Here is a 14,314-nt window from a genome sequence, read left to right as displayed (position 1 = left end):
GCCACTTATCTGCAGCGATTTTTTTCCTTTTTATGAAATAAACTCCTTTAAGTTCCTGTTCACGGCGCTAAAAGTGGAGATTCCTCTCCGGGAAAAAATCTAACATGGACAAATGCCTCTTGTGCAATTGACACTTTATTACAAGAACCCAGAAAATTTATATCCTTCACCAGTGAGATTAATAGTAAAAAAACAAAAAGAAGTGTAATCACCACAAAACAATAGTGAAGGACATGTAAACAAAGTAAAAGGACACTAGTCCGGCATTCAAGATTAGCTCCGGATCCTGTGACCAAATCCAGCCCCACTGCCCTTGCAGACAGACGGCTCCAAAGGGCAAATTCCAGAAGGCACAGGCACGCCCAGGGCTTGGAGAAGACGGCCTCTCAGGAATCTCCTTTAACTCTTTTCGGAACTTTCCGTTCCTAGGGCTTAGTCCATATGGCAGGCATGGGGAGATACGGCAATCCAAGGGGATGCGATGGAGGTCTCCCAGGTTTCGTCCGCATTGCCATCTAAAGTCTGAAAGCTTAAACAAGCTCACAACACAGTTTAGCAGATAAACACCAAAAAGTAACATGAAGTTTTTAGATTTAGTTGTCAGATGTACTTCTCTAGCTGCTGAGCACTTTTCCTCAAATGATAGGCTTATTAGAAGCCTATTCCTCTTTTAATAATCCATTTTCCTATCACAAACCCTCTGCAACTTCCTTTTCTTTTCTGATTACCCTGATTCTCTTTCCCATTTGGGGCAATCTTAGGATAAGCTCTTCTTCATACAAAAATGCTTTCTTATTCTCACCATATTTCCTTTCTTTCACACTTACACATTTATTATATCTGTCCTTTGTTCTGACATATTCATTTCTTAACCACGTGGCACCTGCCTCCCTGTCTCGGGCAGCGCACATACTGGGTGTAAAGGTCAAGAATCTTCCTGGCCTTCGGCTCTATTGTATCGGGCAGTATTGGCTGCTCATCAACTAGGCTGCTTTGATGTCACACAAAAAGTTTATCTTCTCTGTATCTAGGCCGGATCACAAGGAGAGGGGGTAAACAGAGGCACCGGTTGCCTCCCTTGCAAGTTTTTAGGGCTAATGACTTCAGCTGACTCTTAAGGCTTTTACTATAGGTTAATGATTAGAATGAAGGTCAGAGATAGAGAGGAATTCTGCGTTTGTAATTGCTGTAGCTGGAATGCTTCCACAGCATCTGAATTCTGATTAGATTTACATCTCTGAGCAAAGCCGAGGGCGTTTAGAGGCTTAGACAAATTACTAGAAATTTTATTTTCCATGGACTCAGTTTCTCCCACAGTCCTGATCTTACATCACCGGAGCAATTCGTGTGGAAAGTTAAAAGAATCGTTACCAAAAGAATAATAGTTATGAAAGAATATCTAAGAGTGGGGGAGTGCTTTGGCCAGAGACAACACTTCCCCTAGGGGCATTGCTTTCTTTAAGCTTAGCCAATTTTTTGCAAGCGAATCTTTCACGCATGCAAATGCCGAGGAAAAGGAATTAGAGGCGGCAGCTGGGGGTGTATCTTGGAGGTAGGATGCCCCTGGGTTCCATCTCCAGGACCACAATTTAAAAAAAAGGGCTAGGGGTTTGGTTTGAAGGTAGAATGCCCCTGGCTCAATTCCCACTACGACAGAAGAATATTTACCAAGATAGACCATATTCTGGACCAAAACAAATCTCAAAATTTTAAAACGATGCAAATCATACAAAGTATGTTCTGTGATCGTAACAGAATTAAACTAAAAAACAGTAATAGAAAGATATCACAGCAAAAGACCTAATATTCAATTCACCAAGGCCCCCAAAAAGGGAGAAGAAAAAGGATTCAAGAAAAATACAAGGAGCCTAAAAACATGATAGACTTAAACCCTAACACGTCAGCAACTGTATGAAATTTAAATACTCTAAATAGACTAGTTAAAAAAACATTATAGGCAGAGTGGATAAAAAGGAAGTCTGACCTATGTTAGGTGTGGTGGCATATACCTGTAATCCCAGTACTTGGGAGGCTGAGACAGGAGGATTGCAGGTTTGAGGCCAGGTTCAGTGATTTAGTGAGGCTCCCAACAACTTAGTAAGACCTTGTTTCAAAATAAAAAACAAAAAGAGTGTCCCTGGATTCAATCTTTACTAAAAAAAAAAAAAAATCTGACTCAACCATAGGACTTAGCAACTGAATTCCTGGGCCTTTATCCCAGAAGTATCCCAGAAGTATAGGAATTATGTTCACACTGATATCTGTTCATGCATGTTCAGAGCAGCTTAATGTGTCATACCCCCAACTGGAAACAACCAAAATATCCTTTACCAGGTAAATGTGTAAATAAACGGTGGTACCTCCGTACCAGAGAGTATTACACAGCAATGTAAAGGAATAAACTTGACACCAGCAGCAGCTTATGACTTCCAGGATCCAGAGCATCGTTCTGAATGAAAAAGGCCATTGCCCAAAAGTCACATCGTGTATGACTCCACTTACTGTACATTCTCAACATCATAAAATGACACAGAGGGAAACAGGTTAGGGAGGGTATAGTACAGTGGGTTATACTAGGAAATGCAGACGTGGCATCTATCCCTGTTTCTGGGGAAATGCTTAAGAGTATACAGGGTGGTGACATTTTTTTTGTATACGGAGGAGACGGCGGATGGCTGGGGGCTCCTGGAAAGTACCAGGATGGGTGGGTGGGTGCCAGAGGAGCTAACCATGTGGCCAGAGGCTGGACCATTCAGCGTCCCCTCCCCCACCCCTATGGAGAGGGAGAGAAGCTGAAAGCCAATAACTAAATTGTGGCTACAAATGTCAACAACCATGCCTCTGTAATGAAGCCTCCATTAAAACCCCTAAGGATGGGGTTTGGAGCCGGGTATGGTGGCACACACTTGTAATCTTAGTACTTGGGAGGCTGAGAACAGGAGGATCACAGGCTTGAGGCCAGCCTCACCACAACTTGGTGAGACCCTATTTCAAAATAAAAGGATAAGCCAGGCGTGGTGGCACATGCTTATAATCCCAGCACTTGGGAAGTGGAGACAGGAGGATCGCGGTTCGCAGCCAGCCTCAGCTACTTAGTGAGGCCCTCTGCAACTCAGTGAGACCCTGTTTCAAGATAAAGAATAAAAAATAAGGCTGGCCGGGCGTAGTGGCGCACGCTTGTAATCCCAGCATTCGGGAGGCTGAAACCTGGAGGATCGTGGTTCGCGGACAGCCTCAGCTACTCAGTGAGGCCCTCTGCAACTCAGTGAGACCCGGTTTCAAAATAAAGAATAAAAACTAGGGCAGGGGGTGTAGCTCGGAGGTCGAATGCCCCTGGGTTCTATCCTCAGTGACACACACACACACACACACACACACACACACACACGTGCACACACACACGGTGGGGTTTGGAGAGCGTTTGGATTGCTAGATTCATGGAGGTGCTGGGAGGACCGGGAAGCTCCGCAGCCCTTCCCACGGACCTGGCCCTCCGAGGGCAGCTCTTCATCCGGCTGTCCACGTTCATCTTTCAGCACGTGCCTCACCACTACAATAAACTGGTAAATATTTTTCTGAGTTTTGTGAGCTATGCTGCAGAGATTTTAGGCCTGTGTCACCATACCCAGATGGGAACCCACTATTTATAATTGAAATCTGTGGGGGATTCTGCCGGGCGTGGCGGCGCACGCTTGTCATCCCAGCATTTGGGAGGCTGAGACCGGAGGATCGTGGTTTGCATCCAGCCTCAGCTACTTAGTGAGGCCCTCCGCAACTCAGTGAGACCTGCTTTCAGAATAAAGGATAAAAAATAGGGCGGGAGGTGTAGCTCGGAGGTCGAATGCCCCTGGGTTCCACCCCCAGACCCGCAAAAAAAAAAAAAAAAAAAAAAAAAAGAAATCTGTGGGGGAGGGAATCTTATGAAATGAATCTTTGATCTATGGGGTCCCACTAACTTAACAAGGTAGTTAAGAGTCATAATTTTAAGAGACCAGTTAGAGTCCAGAAAATTGGAGAATTGATTGGTATAAAAAAACAGAACAAAATAAAACAAAAGAAAGCCCTCATGTATCAGGAAGACCAGAAGTGTTTTATGAACGTGAAGAAGAAAAAAATCTTGCTTTGCTTTTTCTATATGTCTATCCCATAGCTGGTGCTGGAACACTTCCGCAGAACAACTGAGCTTTCAGGTTTGTGCCATATACAGACATTTCTCAATAATAAGGTAAAAACCTCAGTAAACAATTGACAAAAGATTTGAACAGCTACTTCATCAAAGAAGAAATGTGGATGGCAAAAAAAAAAAAAATCACACGAAAAGATACTGCTCAACCGTGAGAAGGGGGCTGTGGTGCACACCTGTCATCCCAGTACTTGGGAGACTCAGATAGGAGGATCACAGGACTGAGGTCGGCCTCAGCAAGTTAGGGAGGTCCTCAGCAACTTGGTGAGATCTTATTTTACAATAAAAAGTAAAAAGGGCTGGGGGTGTAGTTAGAGGTAGGATGCCCTTGACTTCAATCTCCAGTACCAAAACAAAAAACAAAAAACGATTTTCCACATCATTTGCCATTTCTGGAAATGCAAATTAGCACCACAATGAGATTCTACTATATACGTACTAAGATGGCTAAAATTAGGAAATACTGACAATACCCAGTGCAGGAGAAGATTCTGAACAAGGGCAGCTTTTATTTATAGATGGCGGGACTGAGAAACATAAGCACACTGAAAAAGCTGGACGTTTTCTTTTTTTGTGTATGTGGGCCTGGGGCTGGAACCTAGGGGCATTTGATCTCCAAGCTACACCCCCTGCCCTATTTTTTATTCTTTCTTTATTTATTTTTATTATTATTATTTTTTTGGTGGTACTGGGGTTCCTGGAAGCCCTTCTACCTCCAGGCTACACTCCCAGACCTATTTTTACATTTTTATTTGGAAACAGGGTCTCCTAAGCCAGCGCGCGCGGCTGGCTTCCAACCTGCGCGATCCTCCTGTCTCTGCCTCCCAAGCGCAGGGATTACAGGCGTGCGCCACCACGCCCGGCTTTATTCTTTATTTTGAAACCGGGTCTCACTGAGTTGCAGAGGGCCTCACTAAGTAGCTGAGGCTGTCCGCGAACCGCGATCCTCCGATCCTCCGGTCTCAGCCTCTGGAATGCTGGGATTACAAGTGTGCGCCACCACGCCCGGCTTGACGGTTTCTAATAATGTTAAATACACACTTGCCCTATGACTCAGCAATCACACTCCTAAGTATTCACCCAAGAGAAATAAAAACTGTGTTCACACACAAACCTGTGCATAAATGTTTATGGTGATTTTATTTATAATGGCTCCAAGTAGAACAAGTCCTGCAGCTGGTAAATGGCTAGCCAAGCTGTGATATATCCATACAGGGGAATATTGCTCAGCTGTAAGAAGGAGTAAACTACCGATACCCTTGTCTGTGAGCAATTCTTTTTTTTTTTTTTTTTGGTGGTACTGGGGTTCCTGGAAGCCCTTCTACCTCTGGGCTACACTCCCAGACCTATTTTTACATTTTTATTTGGAAACAGGGTCTCCTAAGCCAGCGCGCGCGGCTGGCTTCGAACCTGCGCGATCCTCCTGTCTCTGCCTCCCAAGCGCGGGGATTACAAGCGTGCGCCACCACGCCCGGCTCCAGCCCTATTTTTATTTTTATTTTGAAACAGGGTCTCACTGAGTTGCATAGGACTTCACTAAGTAGCTGAGGCTGTTGGTGAATCCATGATCCTTCTGTCTCAGCCTCCCAAGTACTGGGATTACGAGCCTGTGCCACCATTTCCAGCTTCCTTGAGACAATTTTTTTTTTTTTTTTTTGGTGGTACTGGGGTTCCTGGAAGCCCTTCTACCTCCGGGCTACACTCCCAGACCTATTTTTTTTTTTTTTTACATTTTTATTTGGAAACAGGGTCTCCTGAGCCAGCGCGCGCGGCTGGCTTCGAACCTGCGCGATCCTCCTGTCTCAGCCTCCCAAGCGCGGGGATTACAAGTGTGCGCCACCATGCCCGGCTAAGTAAGTCTTTAAAGAATCTTTCTAAGCTGGGTGTGGTGACACAAGTCTACGATCCCAGCTACTCAGGAGGCTTGAGGCAGGAGAGAGGATCAATGGAGCCCAGGGGTTTGAAACCAGCTGGCAGCATAGTGAGATTTTATCTAAAACAACAACAACAACAACAACAACAACAACAACAACAACAACAAACCAGCACTCAAATCTAAAAGCTAAATATATAATATTGGTTTATACAAATAAACTACTTTTTAACAAACTAAGGATTATGGAACAAGCTTTAAAAATAGTCTGTATTGAAACAGAAATAACATTGACAATGTTTTCACAAACACTCAGAGAAGTTGTCGTGAATGCTAATTATTGCCATGGACCTCGACCTCGGTGACTACAAGGAATCAGATTTTTGACTCCAAGCCCCCAAATTGTTATTCTAGAGGATAATAGTAGAGGCTGCCGGGAATACTGTTTGCTTGTACTGACCTGAGCTGGGAAGAGCAACAGAAAAACCAGAGCTGAGAAGACAGCCCGCTGCGCAAGCCCCACCTCTTCCCCTACTAAATCTTTAGTTTCCTTCCTTTCAGCTCTCCTCTCCTCTCTGAAGGCTGAATGAACAGCAGACCTATGGAAATCAGGGGAAGACAGCCAGAAGGCTGGGCTGGGGAAGACAGGAGGACCAGCAGCCCCAGGTTCCTAATCTGTCCTCCCCCCAATCCATGGGGTTGAGGGATCCTCTTGCTTAATAGATGGAGGGAGACCAAAAGGACCTCCTTTAAATGAAGATCTCGTGTAGACAAGTGGGGTCTTGTCAGCCCAGGGGTTCTGGCGGCAGAGGCTTAAGTTTAGCAAATGCCCCCAGACATGGCTCGAGGCGCCCTCTGCTGGCAACGTTGGTACCCATCTGGTAAATTCTGGTTGAATAAACAGCTATGACAGGGCACTGTTCAGTCTCCTACCGTGGTCGGGCGGGGTTAGGGAAGGGGGTATAATGCTCAGCGGAGTCAAGGAAACAGAACAAGTGTGGTTAAGATATCTTGAAATTCTTTTCCGACAGATGTTGGGTGGGTGGTGTAATTCCAAGAAGCATCTTAATTTTGAGATCTTTTTAAGTGTTCTACTTGAAAATAAAGAGGAAATAAATATCTTCCAGGAAGTTGGTCTTTCTTTGTGTCTTAGGTTGTTTTCATCTGAGAAATGAGCATAACCATTATATGTAATTCACAGGTCAACAGTGTAGACTGAGTTAAATAGTGCAAGTGTCTTAGACCTTTCCTTGGTAGATAGTGGGCATTTGCATTAGCTATGATGATTATTAGTCTAAAAATATGGGCAGATCGAGCCACGTGGGGTGGCCCATGCCTGTGTCCATGCAATCCCCGTGTTTGGGAGGCTGAGACAAGAGGAGTGCAATGTAGTGAGATTCACAGTGACCTAGGGAGACCCTATTTAAAAACACACAAACACACAAACAAACAAACAGGGTTGTGGGTGTAGCCTGGAGGTAGAATGCCCCTGAGTAACACACACACACACACACACACACACACACACACACACACACACACTAAAAGTCGAACACACAAAAGAATATACTCTATATGAAATTCTGGAGAACACAAGCTAATCTTCAGTGACAGACGTAGACGGGTGGATGCCTTGTGTTGGGGGTGAAGGGGGGAGAAGCTGTAAAGTGGCACGAAGGAGCTTCTTTTGGGGGCTCCTTAAGTGTCAATGCTTCACTGACACCAGGTGTGTGCCCCCGCCCCACATATCCTCCCACAACTGATACCTCAAGTCTCTCCGGCCATTACCCACCTTGGGCTTGGGTCTGATCCCACAGGTTAAGGGCTCAGGCCCACGAGATTGTCCTCCACTTCAGATGCCAACTGCAAGCAGAGGTTACCCATGACTTCTGCCCAACCTGGCTCTAAATCAAAGGGTTTGATAGGTTCCCACAATCCCCTTCTCTAGTTTGATTAACTTCCTAGACAGGTTGCAGGGTTCAGGGAAACACCTATGTTGATCAGTTTATTATATACTGGCATAGGATAACTATAGGAAAAAGGGTACAGATGAACAGCCAGGTGAAGGACTGTAAAGGAGCTTGAGAGGCTGCTTTTGCCAAAAGCACTGACTTTTTGTTTGGGCCCCTAGATGGCTACTGGTTAACTCAGAGCAGGATAAACCCTGTCACCACTGCCTTCGTTTTATAACAGTCTCCTTTATTACTGTGAACTTGGGTAAGATTCTTGCTCAACTCTGCATGTAGGCATGTTAATCATTGCAGGAATACTGTCTAAAACTGGTAATCAAAGTCTGGCTTCTCTTAAATTTACCCAACCTCTCTTATTCCCCTTCAAACCTGAGATTCAAGATCAGAGCAACTAAGGTATTTTCAAGATTTGCAGGAGCCGGGCGTGGCGGTGCACGCTTAAAATCTCAGTACTTGGGAGGCTGAGACAGGAGGATCGCAGGTTTGTGTCTGGGCACAGATACTTAGTGAGGCCCTCCAGAACTTAGTGAGACCCTACTTCAAAATAAAGAATAAAAAATAGGGCTCGTGTAGCTTAGAGTTAGAATGCCCCTGGGCCTTTAGGTCCTGTTCCAGACTCCCTGGAGTGGCACCCAGACATCTCCAGTCAGTACCCTCTCCCTGGAGTCACCTCGAATCCCAAAACAATGGAGATGCGCAGACAGATGACCCCACATTGAGAATAAGAGGCTGCCCCTCTAAGCAGGGGTGATCATCTCATGGGAACTGGATCGTCCCTTCAGGGGATAACTTCTCTGGAGCCACCAAGAACCAGAACTGAAGTAATGATCAACCAGACTGCAGTTTGACCAAGACTGCTTACTTAGGCATACACCTGTGCCCCCTGCCCCAGCTCTTCCTTTATATAAACCTAAAGGTCATGTCAGCATCCCTGAAGGCAGGGTTAAAGCCACTGGTCTTGTCTTCCCAGTACAGCTGATTAAAGTTCCTTTTCTGCCCATACCATTGTTCATCTCTTAGACTGGCATATTTTGGGTCAGGTGGAAGAACCTACTGGGACCCTTGGAGCTGGAGACCCCATTCTAAAATTCCAGTAGCAGAAATTATAAAGTCTGGAAGGGGCCTGGGCCCAGGGGATTCTGTCACTGTAGGGGTGGAGTTCACCGCCCTTCTGGCACATGGGTGTGTTTATCAACTTGGAAGTCCTCCTCCCAACCCTGCAGTTCAGGGACTTTTTTTTTTTTTTTTTTTTTTTTGACAATAGGGATTGAATTCTGGGGCATTCTACCTCTGAGCCACATCTTTGTATTTTTTTGTATTTTTTTTTTTTTAAATAGGGTAAAAAAAAAATATCCCCCAACAACTACAAAACAACAGAAGACTCTCTAGGTTGCTGAGTTTTGCTATGTTGCGGAGGGTGGCTTGGAACCTGTAATCCTCCTGTCTCAGCCTCCCAAGTACTGAGACTACAAGGTAGGTCACCACGCCCAGCTCCAAAGTATTCTTAAAACAACTTGATCATCCCCGCGCTTGGGAGGATAGCACAGGTTTGAAGCCAGTCTCTGTGGCTTAAGAGACCCTGTTTCCAAATAAAAATATAAAAATAGGTCTGGGAGTGTAGCCCGGAGGTAGAAGGGTTTCCAGGAACCCCAGTACCACCAAACCAAACCAAACCAAACAAAAAACCCAAGAAAACAAACAAAAAACCACAAAACAACTCGATCGACAGGTGGGAGACTAGAGTCACGACTACTTCTTTTGGGGTGGGAGCTTGACTTGATCTGGCACTCTTCACCAGCTGACGGCAACTCACCCGCGTTGAACTCGGGGTCGTTCTCCAGCTCGGCCACGGCCCCTTCCACGGCGTCCACGGCGCTCCCTCCGCCCTTGAGGATGCAGTAGCCCACGGTGGCGGCTCTCACGATGCCCTGGCGCATCCGCTCTTTCCGGTCCTTGGAGATGCTGCTGGCTCCGCCACCGTGGACCACGACGACGGGATTCATGTCGACCGAGCCTAGGGAGGCATCAGGGAGGAACAAACGTCATTCTACACAGGTTAAAAAACAATTGCATGGGTATTATAATCTCAGGTGAATCCAGAGAGACATGATCCAGTAAAAACAAAAAACCAAAACCGCACAGGTATTATAATCTCAGGTGAAACCCGAGAGACACCATCCAGTTCCTACTTCGGAAGGCGGTCTTCACAACTTCACATTTTTGGAGAGAGGCAGGAAAGGGTGGCTCGGTTTGAACTTTGCACGAACAGCCCCAGGCCATCCCTGGCCCCCGGGCAGTGCTCCCCGCCCCTCGGAAGGCCTGGAGGGGGCACCCGGGACCCAGAGCCCACACTTCCTCCGCGCGGGCTGCCTCAGTTTCCCCGGAGAGCCCCAGGCCCGATTCCGTGCTGGGGGGAAGGCGCCCTGAGCCGGAGCTCGAGTCCTCCGTCCGCGCTCCAGGCCCGGCCTCAGTTTCCCCGGGTGCGTGCCGGGATCCCGCTTGGACCCCTGCCTCAGCAGGATGCTTTCTCCCTAGGGTAAAAGGTGCATTTTTGCCCACCTCGTTCTCCACCCCGCACCTCGATCCGCGGCACCTGCAGAGGGCGCCGGCGAGGCGGACGCGGGGCTGTGGCGCTGGCCGGGCTGAGCAGCAGCCCGAGGTCGCGGGCAGCTGGACCTCCAGCCGCTCTGCAAACCGCTCGGCTGCAAACCGCCCGGCCCGCAACGGCTCCGCGCCTGCGCACGAGGGCGGGGCCGCGCCCGCCCGCCGGTACCGTAAAGCTCCGACGACACGCGCCCCAGGGACGGCGCTGCACCTGCGGGGCCGCAGCGTGGCTGTCTCCTGGTCAGCGCTTCCCAGCTCCCCGGCGGAGCTGGCCCTCCACCCTCTAGTGACTTCTGACAGGCTGCGGGCGGGGTGGTGACCAGAAGGGCAGGGTGGGGGGTGCCAAGGTTTGTTAATTGCTTCTGGAAAAGCAGCACGGTGAGCACCAAGGCGTGCGGGTTATTGTTTTATTTTTATAATTAAATTTTTTTTGGGCAGTACTGGGGTTGGAACCCAGGGGAATTCTACCTCTGAGCTATGCCCCAGCCCCCCCTTTTTGTGTGTGTGTGGTACTGGGGTTCCTGGAAGCCCTTCTACCTCCGGGCTACACTCCCGGACCTATTTTTACATTTTTATTTGGAAACAGGGTCTCCTAAACCAGCGCGCGGGGCTGGCTTCGAACCTGCGCGATCCTCCTGTCTCTGCCTCCCAAGCACGGGGATTACACGCGTGCGCCACCACGCCCGGCTGCCCCAGCCCTTTTAAAAATATTTATTTATTTATTTATTTATTTATTTTGGTGGTACTGGGGGTGGAACCCAGAGGCTTTCTACCTCCGGGCTATACTCCCAGACCCATTTTCTATTTTTTATTTGAAAACAGGGTCTCACTAAATTGCTGAGAGCCCTACTAAGTAGCTGAGGCTGGCTTCGAACCTGCGTGATCCTCCTGTCTCAGCCTCCCAAATGCTGGGATTTGGAGTGTGCGCCACCACGCCTGGCTGTTGGTTATTGTTTTAAATTAAAATCTCTTCCCTTTCCTGGTCTGGCCCCTAAGTCTGTTGTAAAGAACAGAGAGAGAAAACGGCAAAAACGTCAGTAATTAATAAATGGTCTGGTTCTGTTCATGGTGTGTGCTCAGTCTGAAAATCTGCAGTTTATACCCTCCTTGCGGTAGGGAGGAAGTATTCAAATAAACCATAAGCCCTCTAGTTTTACTTGCTCTTAACTGTCTTAAAAATCACTAATTTTGGAGTCTACACTGCAATACATTATTAATCTAATTAATAATTAATAATTGAAAGCACGGCAATACATGATTAATCTCCCACTAATTTTATTGTAAATAACACCTCTGACCTCTGACCAACAGGTGATGATGCGGTTACATCATTACTTAGATAGCTCTCCTCAGTAAAAACTAGAGCTGAAGACATTCTAAGACAAGATAAGTAGCTACAAGAACGAGCTGCGAAATCTCTGTCACCACAAATATGGGAACAAATCCAAATATGTTTCCATCCATTACCTCATGGCTGCTGCCCCTTCTGAGCCCTTTAATCATGTTAATCGTCATTCTCATCTTTTGTCCATGTCTTCTTAACATGCTAACCAAGTTCATCTCTTCTTGTTTAGAAAAATTTAAGCTACAAATGGTCCTTCAAATGGAGCCTCGCATGAATTTCCAAGCCCCAGTCTACCATGGCCATCTAGATTGCCCACCTCCGATGGGGTCCTAACTGCCGCTGCCCCACGACGCCCCCTTACAGCAGGAAGTCGCTAAGAACGGTCCTCGCCTTATTTCCCTAACGGCATTTAGGGTTCCCTATTCGGAAGGGGGGATTGAGGAGGTAGAAAGGAAATAGGCAGATAGGGAAGAGGCCTCGGTAGAAAAAATTTAATTTCCTGAGGGGCGAGGAATATCAGCTCTTCCAAGGTTCAGAGATAAGAAGGACCAAAGCTTCACAAAACCATCTGGTTACTAATCAATAAACCCAGGAGACATCATTGGAGCAAGTCTGACACTCCTACTGAAAGGAGACTCTTCAAAGGACATGCAAATTCTGAGAGCTGCTTCCCAGAATTCCCAGAATCCCAAACTCACCACAACCAACAGAGGACATGCAGACATCTATAAAACCCCTAGCACAGTCACCAAGACGGTTTTTACCCTCTCGAGGAACCCCTCCCCTTTGGGGAGCTTTCCCCTCTCTCGCAGGTTGCATTAGCCTTGAGAGAAGGCGAAGTGCAATTAAAGACATGTGGCCTGGGCTACACTTGGGTAGTGACCTGAAGGCCTCTGCTGGACATCAAGGTTGACCAGGGCCGACCATTTTTGGCAGATCATGTGGACTCTGGGAGAAAGCAGTTTGCAACTGAAGGCATTCGGCTTGGGCTACTCTCAAGTATTGTCCTGCCTGAAGGCAGCTGCTGGACTCCAGAGTTCCAACAGCCCCTTCAGGGTGTTCGGCCACTTTTCCCTATTCCCTGCTGCTTCCAATAAACCTTTTTACTCCCCGTTCTGCAGTCTGCGGGTATCATTCTTCGCTCACCGCAGACAAGAATCCGGTAAGGAAACACTGAGTTTCTTCTCAAGAAACTCCGTTTCATCTTTGATGAAACACTGGGTTTCTTCTCAAGAACACCCCCGTTTTTCATCTTGGGGGATCAAAAGAAACCCCCGTTAACACCTCTGACCTCTGACCAACAGGTGATGATGTGGTTACATCATTACTTAGATAGCTCTCCTCCCCACTTTTGTTTTTGAACCCAGGGCCATTCTACCTCTACCTGCAGCCTTTTAAAATTTTTATATATTTACTATTATTTTGTAGTACTGGGGAGTGAACCCAGGAGCATTCTACCTCAGACCTCCTCCACCCTCAGCCCTTATTTTTTAATAATAATAATAATAATAATAATAATGATTTTAATAATAATAATAAATATATATTATATATTTTTATTATTATATAATTATATATTAAATATTATTATTATTATACCTTGAAACAGGGTCTCATTAGGTTGCTGGGGCTGCACTTGAACCAGCAGTCCTCCTGTCTTAGCCTCCCAGGTACTGGGATTACAGGTGCAGGCTACTGTGCAGGGCCTAGATATCTTCAGGGATAGGACTGCTTCAACTGCTTTTTCTGAAAACACTGACTCTTCTTCACTTGGGCTTAGAGATATTCCATGAGAGACTGAAATGGGATGGCAAGGCTTGGTACCTCCATATTCATATTGTGTCTGCCTCCTTTTTGGCCTTAATTTTTGGATCAGATTCTGTGCAGAGCTGCCTGTAGATACGTTGAACACTTGAGAAATATTTTGTCCCAAACTATACGATAGAGTTAACTTGATCTCAACTTGCCAAGTCAGCTGTCCCCCGACCCCCTTTTAAGGCTAAAGACATTTACCAGCTCAGTGACTGGAAACACCAGGTCATGAAAGAAGTAAAAAAGGTGGCAAAACCGAGTTCCTGGAAGATCTCCGCTGAGTCCCAGAAAGCACGGGGCTATCCCTCCCCTTCCGTGGCCGCTCTCCCTCCTTACTGTTCTCATCCTGTACCCGTAACCTCTCGGGCCGGCCGAGAAGCTGATTTGTGAGCAGAGGCCCCTCTTCATCCTTTGGCCACTGAGTAAAGCCTTTCTTTCCCCCTCTTATGGTTACATATAAAATGTCCCCTAAAGAGCTCATTTATTGAGGTTTGGAGTTGACGTAACTGAGCTTTGAGGTTTGTAAT

At 46.8% G+C, this 14,314-nt stretch overlaps 1 protein-coding gene across 1 annotated transcript in view; it reads right to left on the bottom strand.

The window, feature by feature from the left end:
• The window catches only part of ASRGL1 (asparaginase and isoaspartyl peptidase 1), a gene marked incomplete at its 3' end in the record, with an annotated part of 36,540 nt that extends 26,505 nt beyond the window's left edge, over positions 1-10,035 (bottom strand). The window contains exon 1 of the mRNA XM_080719713.1: positions 9,840-10,035. Coding sequence (XP_080575839.1) covers positions 9,840-10,029 — 190 coding nt within the window. The 5' untranslated portion in view covers positions 10,030-10,035. The remainder of the gene's footprint in view (positions 1-9,839) is intronic.
• Positions 10,036-14,314: the final 4,279 nt, after the last annotated feature.

Source organism: Muscardinus avellanarius, assembly GCF_963383645.1.
Source record: "Muscardinus avellanarius genome assembly, chromosome: 1".
Classification (NCBI taxonomy): domain Eukaryota; kingdom Metazoa; phylum Chordata; class Mammalia; order Rodentia; family Gliridae; genus Muscardinus; species Muscardinus avellanarius.
The sequence above is the reverse complement of the archived record's forward strand: the minus strand, read 5'-3'. Positions and strand labels throughout refer to the sequence as shown.